Genomic DNA, 13,624 nt, shown 5'->3' with positions numbered 1-13,624 from the left:
CAGGTAGTAATAGGTGATAAACATCACCTAACTCAGCTTTCAAACTGAAATGTTCAGGTGTTGCACAGGACTTCAGTAATTAAGTGATGCTAATTCAGTTCAAAATCACTGGGTTTTTCATTAAAAACTTGCTTTGCCATTGCTCCTTCATTTGAATGTGTTAGTTAAGAAAAAAGAGAAAACTATTCACTTGGACAGAATTCTTCTTGGGTTGAGAGAATCACACATCTGCAGAAACACTATCTTCATTACAGCTCCAAAAACTGACTTTCTGTCCTGTCTCACTACAACAAAACCAGCAATACAGTAAATGCGTCTTTCAGTAGGACTCAATAACTGTTCCAAATAAAACTATATCTTTTTTTTAAAGTATACTACAAAACATCTTATGTTAAGGCCACCATAACAAACATGCTCAACCATATAATTTGTATACGTACACCCAGGGATGAAATATCATCCTATGAAACACAAAGAATATTAGAACTCTTATTACACTCATTGTTTTATAAATGATGATCATTTAGAATTTTAATTCACAGAACTTTAGCTCACAAAATGAGACTTTATGGGCATTTACATTCTGACACTATCTGCCAAAAAGAGCACTGCACATTTAGTTGCAGAAAAAATTTAAAGTTCAGTACTGAAGTGGCAAAAACTAAAGCTAATCTGTCAGCTGAACCACAAGGTCTGTAGAGCAAATGGATCACAACATCTCAGAAAAAAAAACCACAATATGAGAAGTAATTAAATATAAGAATTCAAATTTCCTCTGAACTACTACATAAAGGTTTAATTAAAATGTGTTTGGTGCAATATAAAATTGAAGAACTCTTTTTGATCCACAACAAAAATTACAGAAATCTTTCTGACTTTATTGACAATAATTAGTACTCACTGAGAATATAATCTGGCACTAACAGAAATACTTAACTTCATTGATTTCATCAGATACTTCTAGGCCATTTTAACATTTTAGACTAACTATTTACTTGCATTAAGTTGCATTATGCAAAAGAAAACTGGACCATGGGAAGCTTAGCTGATTTATGATTATCATGATATTGCTAGAGAGAATAACTACTCCATAAATCATCTCGTGTTTTCCACTAAGATAACAATATATAATTTAAGATCTGGTCATAATGTTAAGACCTGACCAAAAGACACCAAGAGGATTATCCCATATTGCAACTCTTATAAACTGTAGTCCCACCTTTCTTGTGTACACCTTGCTACTCAAACTTCAAATACTGCTGCTGAAATAGTCCAAAGTACTGTGAACACAGCACCAGCTATGAAACAAGACTTTATTTCCATGTGAGACAAGATCTCATCTCTAAGATTCCGAACAGAAGAGTTCACATATCACTTGTCACAGCCCTTGTTTCTGTGTTCTCAGTGACTTGCAATATTTTTGAACCACCAAAAGCCAGTAATAAGTCCACAACTCCATCTGTTAAGACTCACCTTTAAACTCTATTTATCAAGTTAAACATAATTATGTTACCTAAGTCCACAACTATTTATTTCATTCACATAACTTTACATTACTGTATTATGTTACCAGATTACTAAAGTAATGAGATGTTGTATCACCCCCTGCCAATACATCTAACCACTGTTTTAAGACAAAGAGCTGCAGTTCATTCTCACAGGGAAAAATCAATGAATACTACAAAAGAAAGCTTCTACTGTCTAAAAAGTCATTGGTATTATTATATATTTTCACAAGACAAGTATCAATTAAATGTATTTACAGTCTGCAAGGTTCTATAAACACAGAAATTGGTAACAGAAGCTTTTGTTTGCAATAGTTTAACCTGAGCAAGAAGGAAAAATTCTACTTACCGAAACAGCTATCATTGTGCTGTCAGGCCGCCATTCTGCTTGTTTGTAAGGTCCAAACTGAGAAGCTGCTTTTGAAAGTTCCTTGTAGCTTACGATTAATACACTTGGCTGGAGGAAAAAAAAAATAAATAATTATATCTCCTATCTAGTAGGAATGGAATGCTTTATATGTTGCACTATACCTGTAAAGAACTACGTCTCCTTAAACAGCTACGTGTTTCCCTTGAAGGAGGTTAAAAAGGAACTTTAAAGGAACTTCATGGAGAACTGTTGCCACACTGTCATTCCTAATCTCACTCTTTCAAATCCAGGACGTTTGAATAAAATACTTAATTGCACAGTAAGGAGTCATTACAAAATACAGAAATAGTTTCAATTTAGATAAAATGTAACTGATGCTTAAGATGAACAGATACACCTCAAACAGGCTCCTATAATGACATGGACTGTCAAATGAATTAGGAGGAAATATTCCATAGAATATTTGGTACAGACAGTTTGCTTAGTTTCTACTAAATGGGCAGGCCGTTGTATTAAAGAGAATGATAATCAGGAAATTTGTTTTCTAGAACAGGTAGTCAGAACCTGCTGAAAATCCACCTCTACAGTTAGCTGGAAGGATTTTGCAAGTAATGAGGTGCCCCCATTAGTACCTTTCCTTCTGGGAAGGGAGAAAAGCTTTGGGGTGATGAAGACCAGCAAAGCCACCATGGGCACTAAGCCTTCATTCCCTTTCACAAACGCAGTGGAGAGCTGCAATACAAAAAACCTAATGCAAAGTTGCTCTTCCTTGCTCTAGTGCTTATAAATGTTCATTCTCCTTAAATATATTGCACAACTGTTTCTATTTTCTTGTTCTTGAATCAATAATAGTTTTCAGCTTAGATGGGTATTTCTCCTTCCATTATCCTCCAGCACTTAAAGGACACAAAAGTTAAATTAAGCAGGATGTACTCTTTGTTTTGTCAAAGAAGTTACCCCTCACCTTCATACCTAACTTTATCAATTTCAGTTGTCATTCAGATTTGGAGCATCAACCATTGTACCAAAAAAAGTACACTGAAAGGGAAACAAGAGGGTAGAGAATAACCACTCATTTTACTGAAATTAACCACAACACCACTAGGCAAAGCTCCCCATTACAACCACAGGTAACAGAAATTTAGTACTGTTCTTTGCTTACTTGATGGACCAGCAGAATCAGTACAATAAATATAAGACATTCATTCTATCCACAAATCTTGTGAGTGGCAATCACTCCAGAATTTGGTAATCCTAGTTAGAATTCCATCCTATTTGGAATCACTTCCTTCAGTTTCCTTTCAGAAAAAGTAGAGTTGCAAACAACCTAACTTTAAAGTATGAATGTTAATTTTAAAGAGTATAAAACAAAGCAATGAAATGTTGTCCTCATGCATGTACACAACAAGCTGAATTAGTGTCACATGGGCAGCCTTAGCCTTTGTAAATTCACAGTATGACTCGGTGTGCCGATAACGGCATTATTCTTTAAATTTCATACCCACACAGAACTGAATTAACAAAAATAAACTCAAACATTTATGAAGTATAACAAGCACATTAATCTTTACCCTAAGAACTATTTGAACCAGCTTTTTCAATTTGAGTGGCTTCTTTTGCCTCAAATTATTTAACATTAAATAGATAACTAATTATTCTTACTAGCAGACCCTAGCTGATTGTTCTCAATGAACTACACAGCCTTTCCCTAATTGTCTTCGAACCACCCTAACTGCCTTAGATATACTGAGAAAAAGCAATGCCTTGGTAATCTGAATCATTACTGCAAACCTGGAGATCATTCTTAAAGCACTTCCATGCCTGAAGCATTTTAGCTGCTGGCAAAATTAGAAACTCAGTAATACACAATTTTCTTTCTATATTACTATTCTTACAGAATATAATTACAGTATTTATAGTGTAGAATTCTTGTGACACCGATTCACAAGAAAGCTGCTATTACATCTTTGAAGCTGGATTCTATATACACATCAGCTACAGGATTTATACAAATGTATTTTTAGGCTTTGTGACTCACAGATGAGGTCTTAAGCAGTTAAAAATTATTGCTAGCACTCAAACTGTTATCTTTCTGTAGTTTAAGTAGCTTCTTGTTAGAAAGCAGACTCACTTCGAATTAAATAGGTCACAAATGCTACCTAGTGAGAGGTCCAATGAGGAAATACTGCACTAATACTATTAACTTCCAGATATTCCAGAACTCAAAAGCATGAATTCAGACATGAAGAAAACCCTAACCCTGTTTAAAAGCTTTCCACAGAGGTGTGAATGCTCTGGATTAACAAAGATAGGAGAGCTCAAGATCCTGCTCTTCTTATACATGAGAAACAGAAATTTTACATCTGAACTCATTTATTATATCTAAAGTGACTGAAAACGTGTATTGGCACAAGAATATTTCTGTAAACAGGAATATAGGTCAACGTAACTACTTGATCCAAGCACAGCAAGCCACTGAACATTCATTTTAACAAATAAAACCAAAACCAACCCAAACAAAAAATCAAAACCAAACACGAAACAAAACAAAAAAACCCCACCAAAAACCACCAAAAAAAAGTAGGGGGGAAGGCTAGTTAGTTAGATACTCTCCTCTTTTTAGTTTTATATATTTAACTAATACCCTGTATAGAAAGAGTAGGGGTTTAGATTCTATTAATTAGAATTTTTCCTAAATCTTTACCTTTTTTCTGTTAAAAAACCCCCCATATCTCCATATAAGCTTCATTACAATTCCAAGTCTTTTACTCTTCTCACTTCTGCATGCAGCAACTAACATTATGAAGCTATGTAGATAAGATCAACTAACAAATTATGCCCACTGCCTCAAAAAAACCAATATATTAATCCTTTTTCTTTAAAATGCTTAAAATCCACTTGCTGAAATATTAATGGTAGAGCCACAGCTTTGAGAGAAACTGGATTCCAGAAAATAGCAAAGGACCTAACAAATAAAGACTTGCTTAAAAAGAAGTAAAAAATTTATTTAGAGGAAGAAGTAAACACCTTCAGTTGTTAAGGAAGAAAGAAGTGAGTAAGCAAGTCATAATTGCAATTCAACATTTAAAAAGGCTTCCCAAAATAGATAAGAAGCATATCTAGCATTTTTAAACCCGCTGCAAAGAAAATCTAGCATTTTGATATGGTACTTTTGTCTCTCAAGAGGAATGTAAGGTCAGGCAAAACAGAAGCTGCCACTCATTTACAAAAGGAACTGTGGCCGTGGATGTTTACAGGATAACAAAAATAGTGAAAAGAAAAATAAGAAATGCAACCTTAAAAACAATATAGCACTACTATTACTAACGTGTAAACAAACTCTCCAGTACACTAGTTAACAGTACTGAAAAGAAAGAGAACTTGTTGTTCTCACAGCTAAACTTTATCTCCTTCCATCAGTCAGTTACCTTGGCTATCACTTGACAAGAACATGTTCCACTGAGTTCTTACTCAGAAGTTTTTATGTTTCACAACAATGTCTTTCTAGAATTAAACATGCCTCTTTTTTACTGGTGTGTGATTAGAACATGAAGGCAAATCTGGTTTGCATTAACAGAAATTAATTGCACTATTTAGTAAAACAGCAAGGTAGCAAGAAAGCTCCATCCACAAAGCCACCTCAATTCAAACTACCTAAAAACTCACAGGTGCTTTATTGTCAAATGTCAATATCAGTTGTACATTAAGAATCCCTCTGGACTTTCCACTATGAAATACAAGCTCTGTATCAACATCTATGCAAACAATTAAAAAAACTACAACATAAAACACCACAGCCAAACCCATGATGAAATAATCCCTAATTGTTACTGTTTAACTTAATTCTACCTGACCTAATACTTGCTTGCTCACTTACGAAGTATTAGCATCACAACCCATGTCAGAACACTTAGCCATGTATAACATTATTTTTATTAAAAAATCTATTAAGGTATACAAACCCTGCAGCAAATTCTCTCAGCAAGTTTAGATATGGGAAATTACCAATTCACTTACCTTAACACAAGTATTCTACAACTTTTTATGAAAACGCAAATCAAACTGACATTAACCAATTGGAAAAAGGTACAATCATTTGACAGTATATAAAATAACAAAAAAAATTAGTTTCCTTAAACTAGATTCTCTGGTTTGACTGCAGGTTCATGACCAACTGTGTGTATTGTTGATTTTACTAGTAGGTCAGCAAATACAGTAGAAAACTACTAAGTCTGAAAAGCAAACACATGACCTGACAGCACATATGCAACATGGTCTTATGTACAAGTTTGGGTTTCTTAATGTAACTTCAATCCAAGAACCTGCATGACTACGGATAATTGTTAAAACCTAATATTCTCATCCCCCGACCATGTATTACTCTAGACATCAAAAATCTGTCCCACCGAGGGTAAAGAAGCCATTTCTTTGACAAACACCAATGTTCTGTTTAGTTTTATACGGCAAATGCTTTAATGCTTCATTAGGCTGTAGGCATGAGACAAAAATCAAAAATGCTGTTCAGATGAGCTTATGGTCTAAGTGACAAAAATAAGGCTGGGAGAAAACAACAACACAGAACAGAACGAAGGTCTGGTGACACTGTGCACTTTATTTTGTCACTATATGGTCTGTGCTTTGCTTTAAATCCTGAAGCTTTGTAAAATTACAAACTAATAAAACAGAAAGGTTATACAGAGAAAAGCAAGCATGTGCACATAAGAAAAATTTGTATAAATAGACCACAAAAGGCCATTTTGTCAGTAACAGAATGGTACCTGACAAATGGAGGTGACAAATGAATTTCTAAAAGCAATGGTAATTATAAAATCATAACTCCTTTAATTTAATTTTGAAAGTATTTGGAAAGCTTAGAATAAACGGAAGATCTACCAACAGAGAAGACACGGCTTCCAATCACGTGTTTCATGGCTATTGTGAAATAATTCAGAAAGACAAAGTGCAGAATTGTCAACCACTACCTCTCCCAAATGAAAGGTTTCAGTTAACCTACTTCTCAAAAATGCTGCCAAGAGGCAAAGGCATATTCTATACACCTTTGGTTTTCTCTTACATGCAACTAACTGGACACTGAAAAGTCATAACTGAAAATGCATTTTCCCATCATGCATGTAATTACGACACCACTTTCAGGGGTCATATATTTTATAACACAGGAGACACTGAAAGCCTGTAAATCCTACTAAATAACCACATGACAATTTTGGATTTCATCAGACAAATTCATCAATGCAACTTTTTTTTTCCTTATGTAACAACAAGTTTATCTTTTTAATAGAAGCAACAGCACAACTGTTACTGTTGCTGACAAAGAAAAAGAAATCCCCTTCTCAGACAAGTGTCTAAAGGGTCTAAATAAGAGATCAGCATTTTGGGGGTTAAACTACTAATGGAGAAAATACAGTAGAAGGGGAGGATATCTTAACTTGTACTGTACTTGTACTGATCTGTATCATATCGTTCACAATACACAGCCAACTCAACTACTTATATCAAGACATCTGTTGTCCCATTCTGCAGTCAAATTCTAGACAAAAAGCCTCCAGAGGTTGCATCCAATTCCATTAAGAAAAAGCATACACAATAATTCTGTAAATTATTCTGCTTACAGTTCTGAGATGAAAACATAAACTTGAAAGCATAGTGAAAACATTTCTTTTTAACAGCCCTCATAAGTAAAAAAACACTACAGAAACAACTGCAGATAATTTTAATGCATTTATTAATGTATCATATGAACTTCATGCACTGTGTCACAAGTAACTCCCTTTATAGTGTGGCAAAATTCCAGGTTACAGAGATCACCTTCCCAACAGAAGCCCTGTTTTGGCCTATTGTATGCTTCGATTTAAAGCATACATTAACTTCAACTCTAATAAGGCAACAGCTAGAGACTGAAGAGCATATTTGACAGAGCTGTGAGAGCTGTCTGAACATCAACTTACTCAGCACTTAAAATTAATATCAACTATTTGACAATTTAGGATTCTGACATGCACGCTTTCTCAAAATCTTATTATAGTTCATTTAGGTGCTCAGACTCAGAATCAGATCATTAGAAAAAAAGAAACCAAAAAAGGAAGAAAAACAAGAGCAAATGTAAATCATAAGTGGAGAAACATACAGGTAATCAAGAATTCTCCTCTGAATGAGCAGATGGGACAAACTACTCTTAGCTTGAAAGGGCTCACAAAACTGGTTTTGACTGACAAGAGTCATAGCAGATAGTCCCAACAACCTACAGGAGATTTCATTAAATATTCAAGGCCAGTACTTATACCTGTCATTGTCACAAGTTTGTTAACAATAAAGAAAGGAAATGCTGAACGATATTTATATGTACAACTACATCAGCAGACTATTCTTGCTGTACACAACTCACTTGTCAAGGGTTATAGGCAGGGAACTCCACTCATCTGACACCTTCTTCCTTAGCTACATTACCTTGTGTCTTAATACCTAGAGCCCAATGGGTGAATTTCCAGAATTCAAAAGAAAACTAAACCAATTGAAAATTAAAGCCACAACTGTCAAAGAAGTAACACTTTCAAAGGGCCAATATAATGTTCTTTTCATTCTTTCATTAACTAAATAAACAGGCTTCTCTTTGTTCATTAAGCTTAACAGCCCTGTAAAACAACATCACTAGTCCATCACAAGCTCCATTAAAACAGACGTGCAAGCAGGAAAGATGATGACACACGGGACTGCACAGCTGCCTTGTGAAACCTCATCTTCAGTTCCCAAGTCAATCTATCAAACAGCAATTATCTCATTATACCATTTCAGAAAGGTTCTATAACTTGCTGATGTTTCTAATCTCAAGCATCCAACTACTTAAACTACCAGAATGAAAATGTTTGACAAGCTTTTTCATGCCATCAATGAAAATAGTTAAGCTGGCCCTTAAGTATCAAGGTATTATCTACAGTAGACCTAAAACTGCTGATGTAAAGGAAATGTTTGGAGCAGAGGTCTCCACAGTGGGGTGTATTTAACAGAATCCAATGGGGAGCAAGAAAGGATTTTTTTATACCACTAAAAAATAAAATAAAATTAAAATTTTAAAATGTGTTCATTTTGGTATTACCCCACTCTTTCTTTTTCCTTTTCAAATTCTGGAAGAGGCATCCAAGAGACATGGCTGATGCCCAGAGCCTACTAGTGTATAAGCGCATTTGAATAATGTTCTCAATAACATGATTTAATTTCTGGTTGCCCAGAATTGGTCAGGCAGTGGGACTAGGTGACCAATGTATCTCCCTTCTAAACAGAGGAAAAATTACATGCATGTGCTACTGTACTGGCATAGACATTATCAAGCATACACAATGTAGTCTGTACACAAACTACATGGTGTATGCTTGATAATGTGTATGCCAGTACAGCAGCACACGCATATCATTCCTAAGTAAATGTCAACATATCTGGGGGCTGTGTTCAACAAGCTTTCACCAATACTGGTGCATGATCAAAATCACTCACCTGAGTGGTCTTCTCTGTCTACAACCCAATCTCTCCTAACGTGTAAAAAGTCAAGAACTTTTTGGTTCAAAAACACTAGCAGAATTCCACCTGTTTTTTTCAACACCAGTTACCCTGTTTTGAGTCTTAATACCTACAATGATTCCAAATTATTCCAAAACAGGAAACAATCCACACTTTGGGATCAACTTTCCTTAGTTCCAGTAGCTCTTAGTGCACAGTAGGTGAAAAGGAGTTTCAAACATGACTATGTCACCTTAAAAATACACATACTGAATGTAAACTCACACACCTGGAAGCGCTTCAAAGAGCTCTGTTTCTGAAAATTTCAAAACAGAACTTTCCCAGTCTCATCACCTCATTCTGAAATGAAACCTTTGATACATAGCTGAGATAGTAACAAGTCTAAACAAGAACACCAGCCAGAAGGCTTTTCTGTGACAAGAAATCAAGTTAGTGCAACCTGGCAGAATTTATCCTTGTTCCAAAAACTGTACTTCTGACCAATGAAAACATCTTCTAGAATGCAATAATTAAATCGAAAAAAAGAAAAGCCTGGGGGGGAAAAAGCCCAACAAACCACATTCAGGACCACAGCTAAAAATAATGCAAGAAATTCTCTTTTAAAATGACCTTGACCAAAACATTTATTCTTCCAGGTTTCTGATAACAGGCAGTTTTCCACAGAGGCCTTGAGATTGTAACACGTTTTTCAGTTTAGGATCAGTCAGCGGGTAAGGCCTGGTGCCTGTCAGCACCTTCATCAAAAGCACCCATTACAAACAGAATCAAAATCTATTTAAAAAATATTAATGACCTGTAAGTTTAGTCAACTCCTCTGCACCAAGTGAATTCTTCTAGTGCTGTTTGTAGCAAGTCTTACAATGTTTAATATTTCAAAACAAGTCTACGCATGCAAGCTAATGAACCTCGTCCTTGAAAACAGACCATGAAGTAAACGACATTCTAGGCAACAGGGCACATCTTGTGAAGCATTTCATGAGCCCGTTGTTTTCTATGTCTTTCCACAAAAAAGATCAGTTCTGCTGTGCTGACAGACTACAACTACAGGTTCAACAACTACAGGCAAAAACTAAGAAGCGTATACTTTATATACACTGTGTGCCACAAACCCAAGAAAACAGAGGCCAGATGATGATGGTCACACAGCAAAGTTATGGGCTGATTATGTGCTAGCTGGATACCTGTCGAGGGTCAAAAAACAGCATGAGCACACCAGCCAGGAACTACTGAACCGCCTTCCTGAGCACAATAAAACATAACGTGATGAAATTGCTGCATAACTTAAAACAAGATTTGAAGACTGACTGTCATTTGACATCTTTCAGAATCAGTTTTCTAAAACTGGATTGTTGGTTTTCTCTGGTAATCTGAGATGAACTCTATAAACCACCTGGATCTAGAGATATTTATAGACAGATTTAGAGTCTAATCTAGGCAGTATTTAAAAGGATCCAGCATCAAAATTTAAAGTCAGTATCACAGTTTTCATTGACTACATCAAATCAAACTGACAAATAAGCACTTTGCTACCAGACTAATACAATGTGAATTAAAAACAAGGTGCTTAATATCAATTATTCCGTTTCAAACTAGATTTAGCTAAACCAGCACCTTCCACGGAAAAGCCATGACAAGTCTGCTTTTAGAGCCACAAAACTTTTAAACTTTCCATAAAAAGAAAACTTAGTGAACTTCAATGCTACAACATTCTGGGTAATGATAGCGTTTGTTCCATGTTTTACAAAGAATGTTTCATATGTTCTACATTCATATGTTCGTTTATATAAAACATAGAAAACACAAAGGTGAAAGACATGAAACATATAGGCAAAAACCCCTACACTGCTACAAACACTCTTTATATTAAGTACAAGCTGAATATACAGTCTCAAAAAGAAAAGCTGCTTGGAAGACTCATTTTTTAGGAGAAACCAGTGTTAACTGTAAGCAGACTGGTGTTGCATATTTTCTTAAGACTATACTGCTATCACTAAACACTGTGGATAACCCCTCAGCTTCACAAATACCAGTGAACATCCTGTGAAGTTACCATCAAATTTTACAAGCGTTTCTGGAAGAAAAAAAATTAGCAGACGACAGGTCTTTTCAGCTGGTAGAGCAGCGTCCGTGAGCTTAGAAAACGATGGATACTTACTCTGCAGTACCAGATGCTTAGCTGCGATGGGAACAAAACGGCGAAGAAAGCTCTCTGGGGATCCGTCTGGATGTGAAGCGGTCGCTCCAGGGACTCCAGAGGACACAAGAGCCTCTTGGGCCAGCCGCTGAGGAAATACATGGCTGAAGATTTCCAGAGGAGCTGGCGCTCAGCCTGCTCTAGCCTAGGCGGGGGAACAGCGGGGGCATCAGCGGGAGGACAGATACAGCGTCCGCGGCAAGCCACGCATAATCACCGGCACACCGACGGGACCCCTGGGCTCAGCACCACTGGGGACGGGGGGCTGAGACCGCGCCGGAGCGGGGACGAGAGAGCGCCGCAGCCGCCGGGGCCGGAGGCGGACGCGGGCTGGGCAAGGGCCGGGCGGCCTGCGGAAGCGGCGGCGAGGGGGACGCGGCCGGACAGTCACTGCTCCGAGCAGGCGCCGCGTCGCTGCGGCGGCGGCAGCGGCGGCTCCGCCCTCCCGCGGGTGTCTCGACCACCCGCGCTCCGGATCGGTGTCGTCGCCGTCGCCGAGGCCCCCGCCGCCATCACCTCCCCCTTCCGCTTCCGCTCCTCTTCCTCCTCCTCCTTCTTCCGCTCCTCCCCCTCCGCACTCTCGTTCCCTTGCTTTTCCTTTTCCTCCTCCCCTTCTTTCTGCCCCTGCTTCTTCTTCTTCTTCTCCCCCTCCTCTCCCTCCTCCCCCTCCCCTCGCTCCGGTGTCCGAGGCCCCGAGGGGCGGTGGCGGCGCGGGGGGGCGGGGCCGGGGCGGGGCCGAGCGAGCGGAAGTGACGTCACAGCGCGGTGGCGTCACTGCTCCAGGCGGAAAAGGCGCGGTTGGCGTTGGGGCTGAGGGGCTGCGCGCGAGTGCGGGCGGGGAAGGGAGGGGACAGAGAGCCGGAGCCAGGGGTGCCAGGATAAGGAGAAGTGTGCTCAGACTTAAAGAGAGTGGCTTTGGAGTAGATCTGAGGAGGAAGTTATTTGCTGTGAGGGGGATGAGGCTCTGGCGCAGGTTGCCCTGCGAGGCTGTAGATGGTCCGTCCCTGGAATTGTTCAAGGCCAGGCTGCATGGGGGTCTGAGCGACCTGGCCTCGTGGCAGGGGCCTTGGAACTAGATGACCTTTGAAGTTGTTTCCTACCTAGCCATTCTATGGTTCTGTGATGAAGTCCATCTGAGACAGCCTTGCGAGTGTCCGGTGTGAACGTTGCCTCTGAGGTGGTTTTGGGGACAAGGATGAGCACAGGGCGCAGTTGCTCACACAGTGAGTGTGCTGCGTCTTGAGTTTGGCGTCAGGCTTCTGACAGGTGCTACCACAAACTTCTCTCCCTGCTGATGGAGACTGAGCATCCACACTGTGTTATTTTTACCCGAGACCTGTTTGTTACTCTTGTTTCCATCATTGCCCAGATGCTTTTATTCACACACTGTGGAGAGAGCAGGAGCATGCGGTATGAAGAATGGAAAGTAGGGAGCTGTAGCTTTAGAGGAAGTAAATGAGGCTTGTTAGTCTTTTTCTATAACTGGAAGATAAAATGGAATAGAAGAGAACTAAAGGTAAGATCTCCTTGCCATTGCAGGGGCAGTGCCTCTGTTGGAAAGAAATGGCTATGGGTAGAAATAATCTGAAGAGTTTTATGAGCCAGTCCCCTGGCACTGCCTGTTAGAGGAGTTTGTCTGGACTGAGCTGTCTGGTAACTGGTCTTACTGCACAAATTACCCAGTGCTCTTCAAAGAACATAGGTTATCTGCACACCTAGGGCCTTCTCTCTTCCTGCAGCTTTCTGGTTACATTACCATACGAATTTTTGCTACCATCTGAATACCATTTTCCAGCTGAAGTAATTTCATCTGAACACAAGCACAAAAAGAGAAGGGAGTTAAGAGGACACATATATTAGAATCCTAACAAAGCCATAATATAACTTGGAAAAAAATAGTAGTAATGGAACAAAATACCCAGATGTTTCATACCTTTGGCTTTTAACTGGGCTAGTTGGAAATGCCTTAAAATCAAATTTACCACTCTCAAATATATGCCAACCAGTGCTTTATGCTACAAATAC

At 38.6% G+C, this 13,624-nt stretch overlaps 1 protein-coding gene across 3 annotated transcripts in view; it reads right to left on the bottom strand.

Moving 5' to 3' along the window:
• Positions 1-12,125, bottom strand: part of RIC1 (RIC1 homolog, RAB6A GEF complex partner 1) — a 46,880-nt gene extending 34,755 nt beyond the window's left edge. Inside the window, exons 1-2 of one of the 3 annotated variants that reach the window (XM_014267833.3) lie at positions 11,561-12,125; positions 1,855-1,962 (exon numbers count right to left, since the gene is read on the bottom strand). In XM_014267833.3, coding sequence (XP_014123308.1) covers positions 1,855-1,962; positions 11,561-11,701 — 249 coding nt within the window. In that variant the 5' untranslated portion in view covers positions 11,702-12,125. The remainder of the gene's footprint in view (positions 1-1,854; positions 1,963-11,560) is intronic. The other 2 variants (XM_005488160.4, XM_005488159.4) reach the window with 2 other exon arrangements.
• Between the last annotated feature and the right edge of the window lie 1,499 nt (positions 12,126-13,624).

This window comes from Zonotrichia albicollis, chromosome Z (assembly GCF_047830755.1).
Source record: "Zonotrichia albicollis isolate bZonAlb1 chromosome Z, bZonAlb1.hap1, whole genome shotgun sequence".
NCBI lineage: Eukaryota > Metazoa > Chordata > Aves > Passeriformes > Passerellidae > Zonotrichia > Zonotrichia albicollis.
Note: the sequence above shows the minus strand (reverse complement) of the source record. Positions and strands in the feature narration are given on the sequence as shown.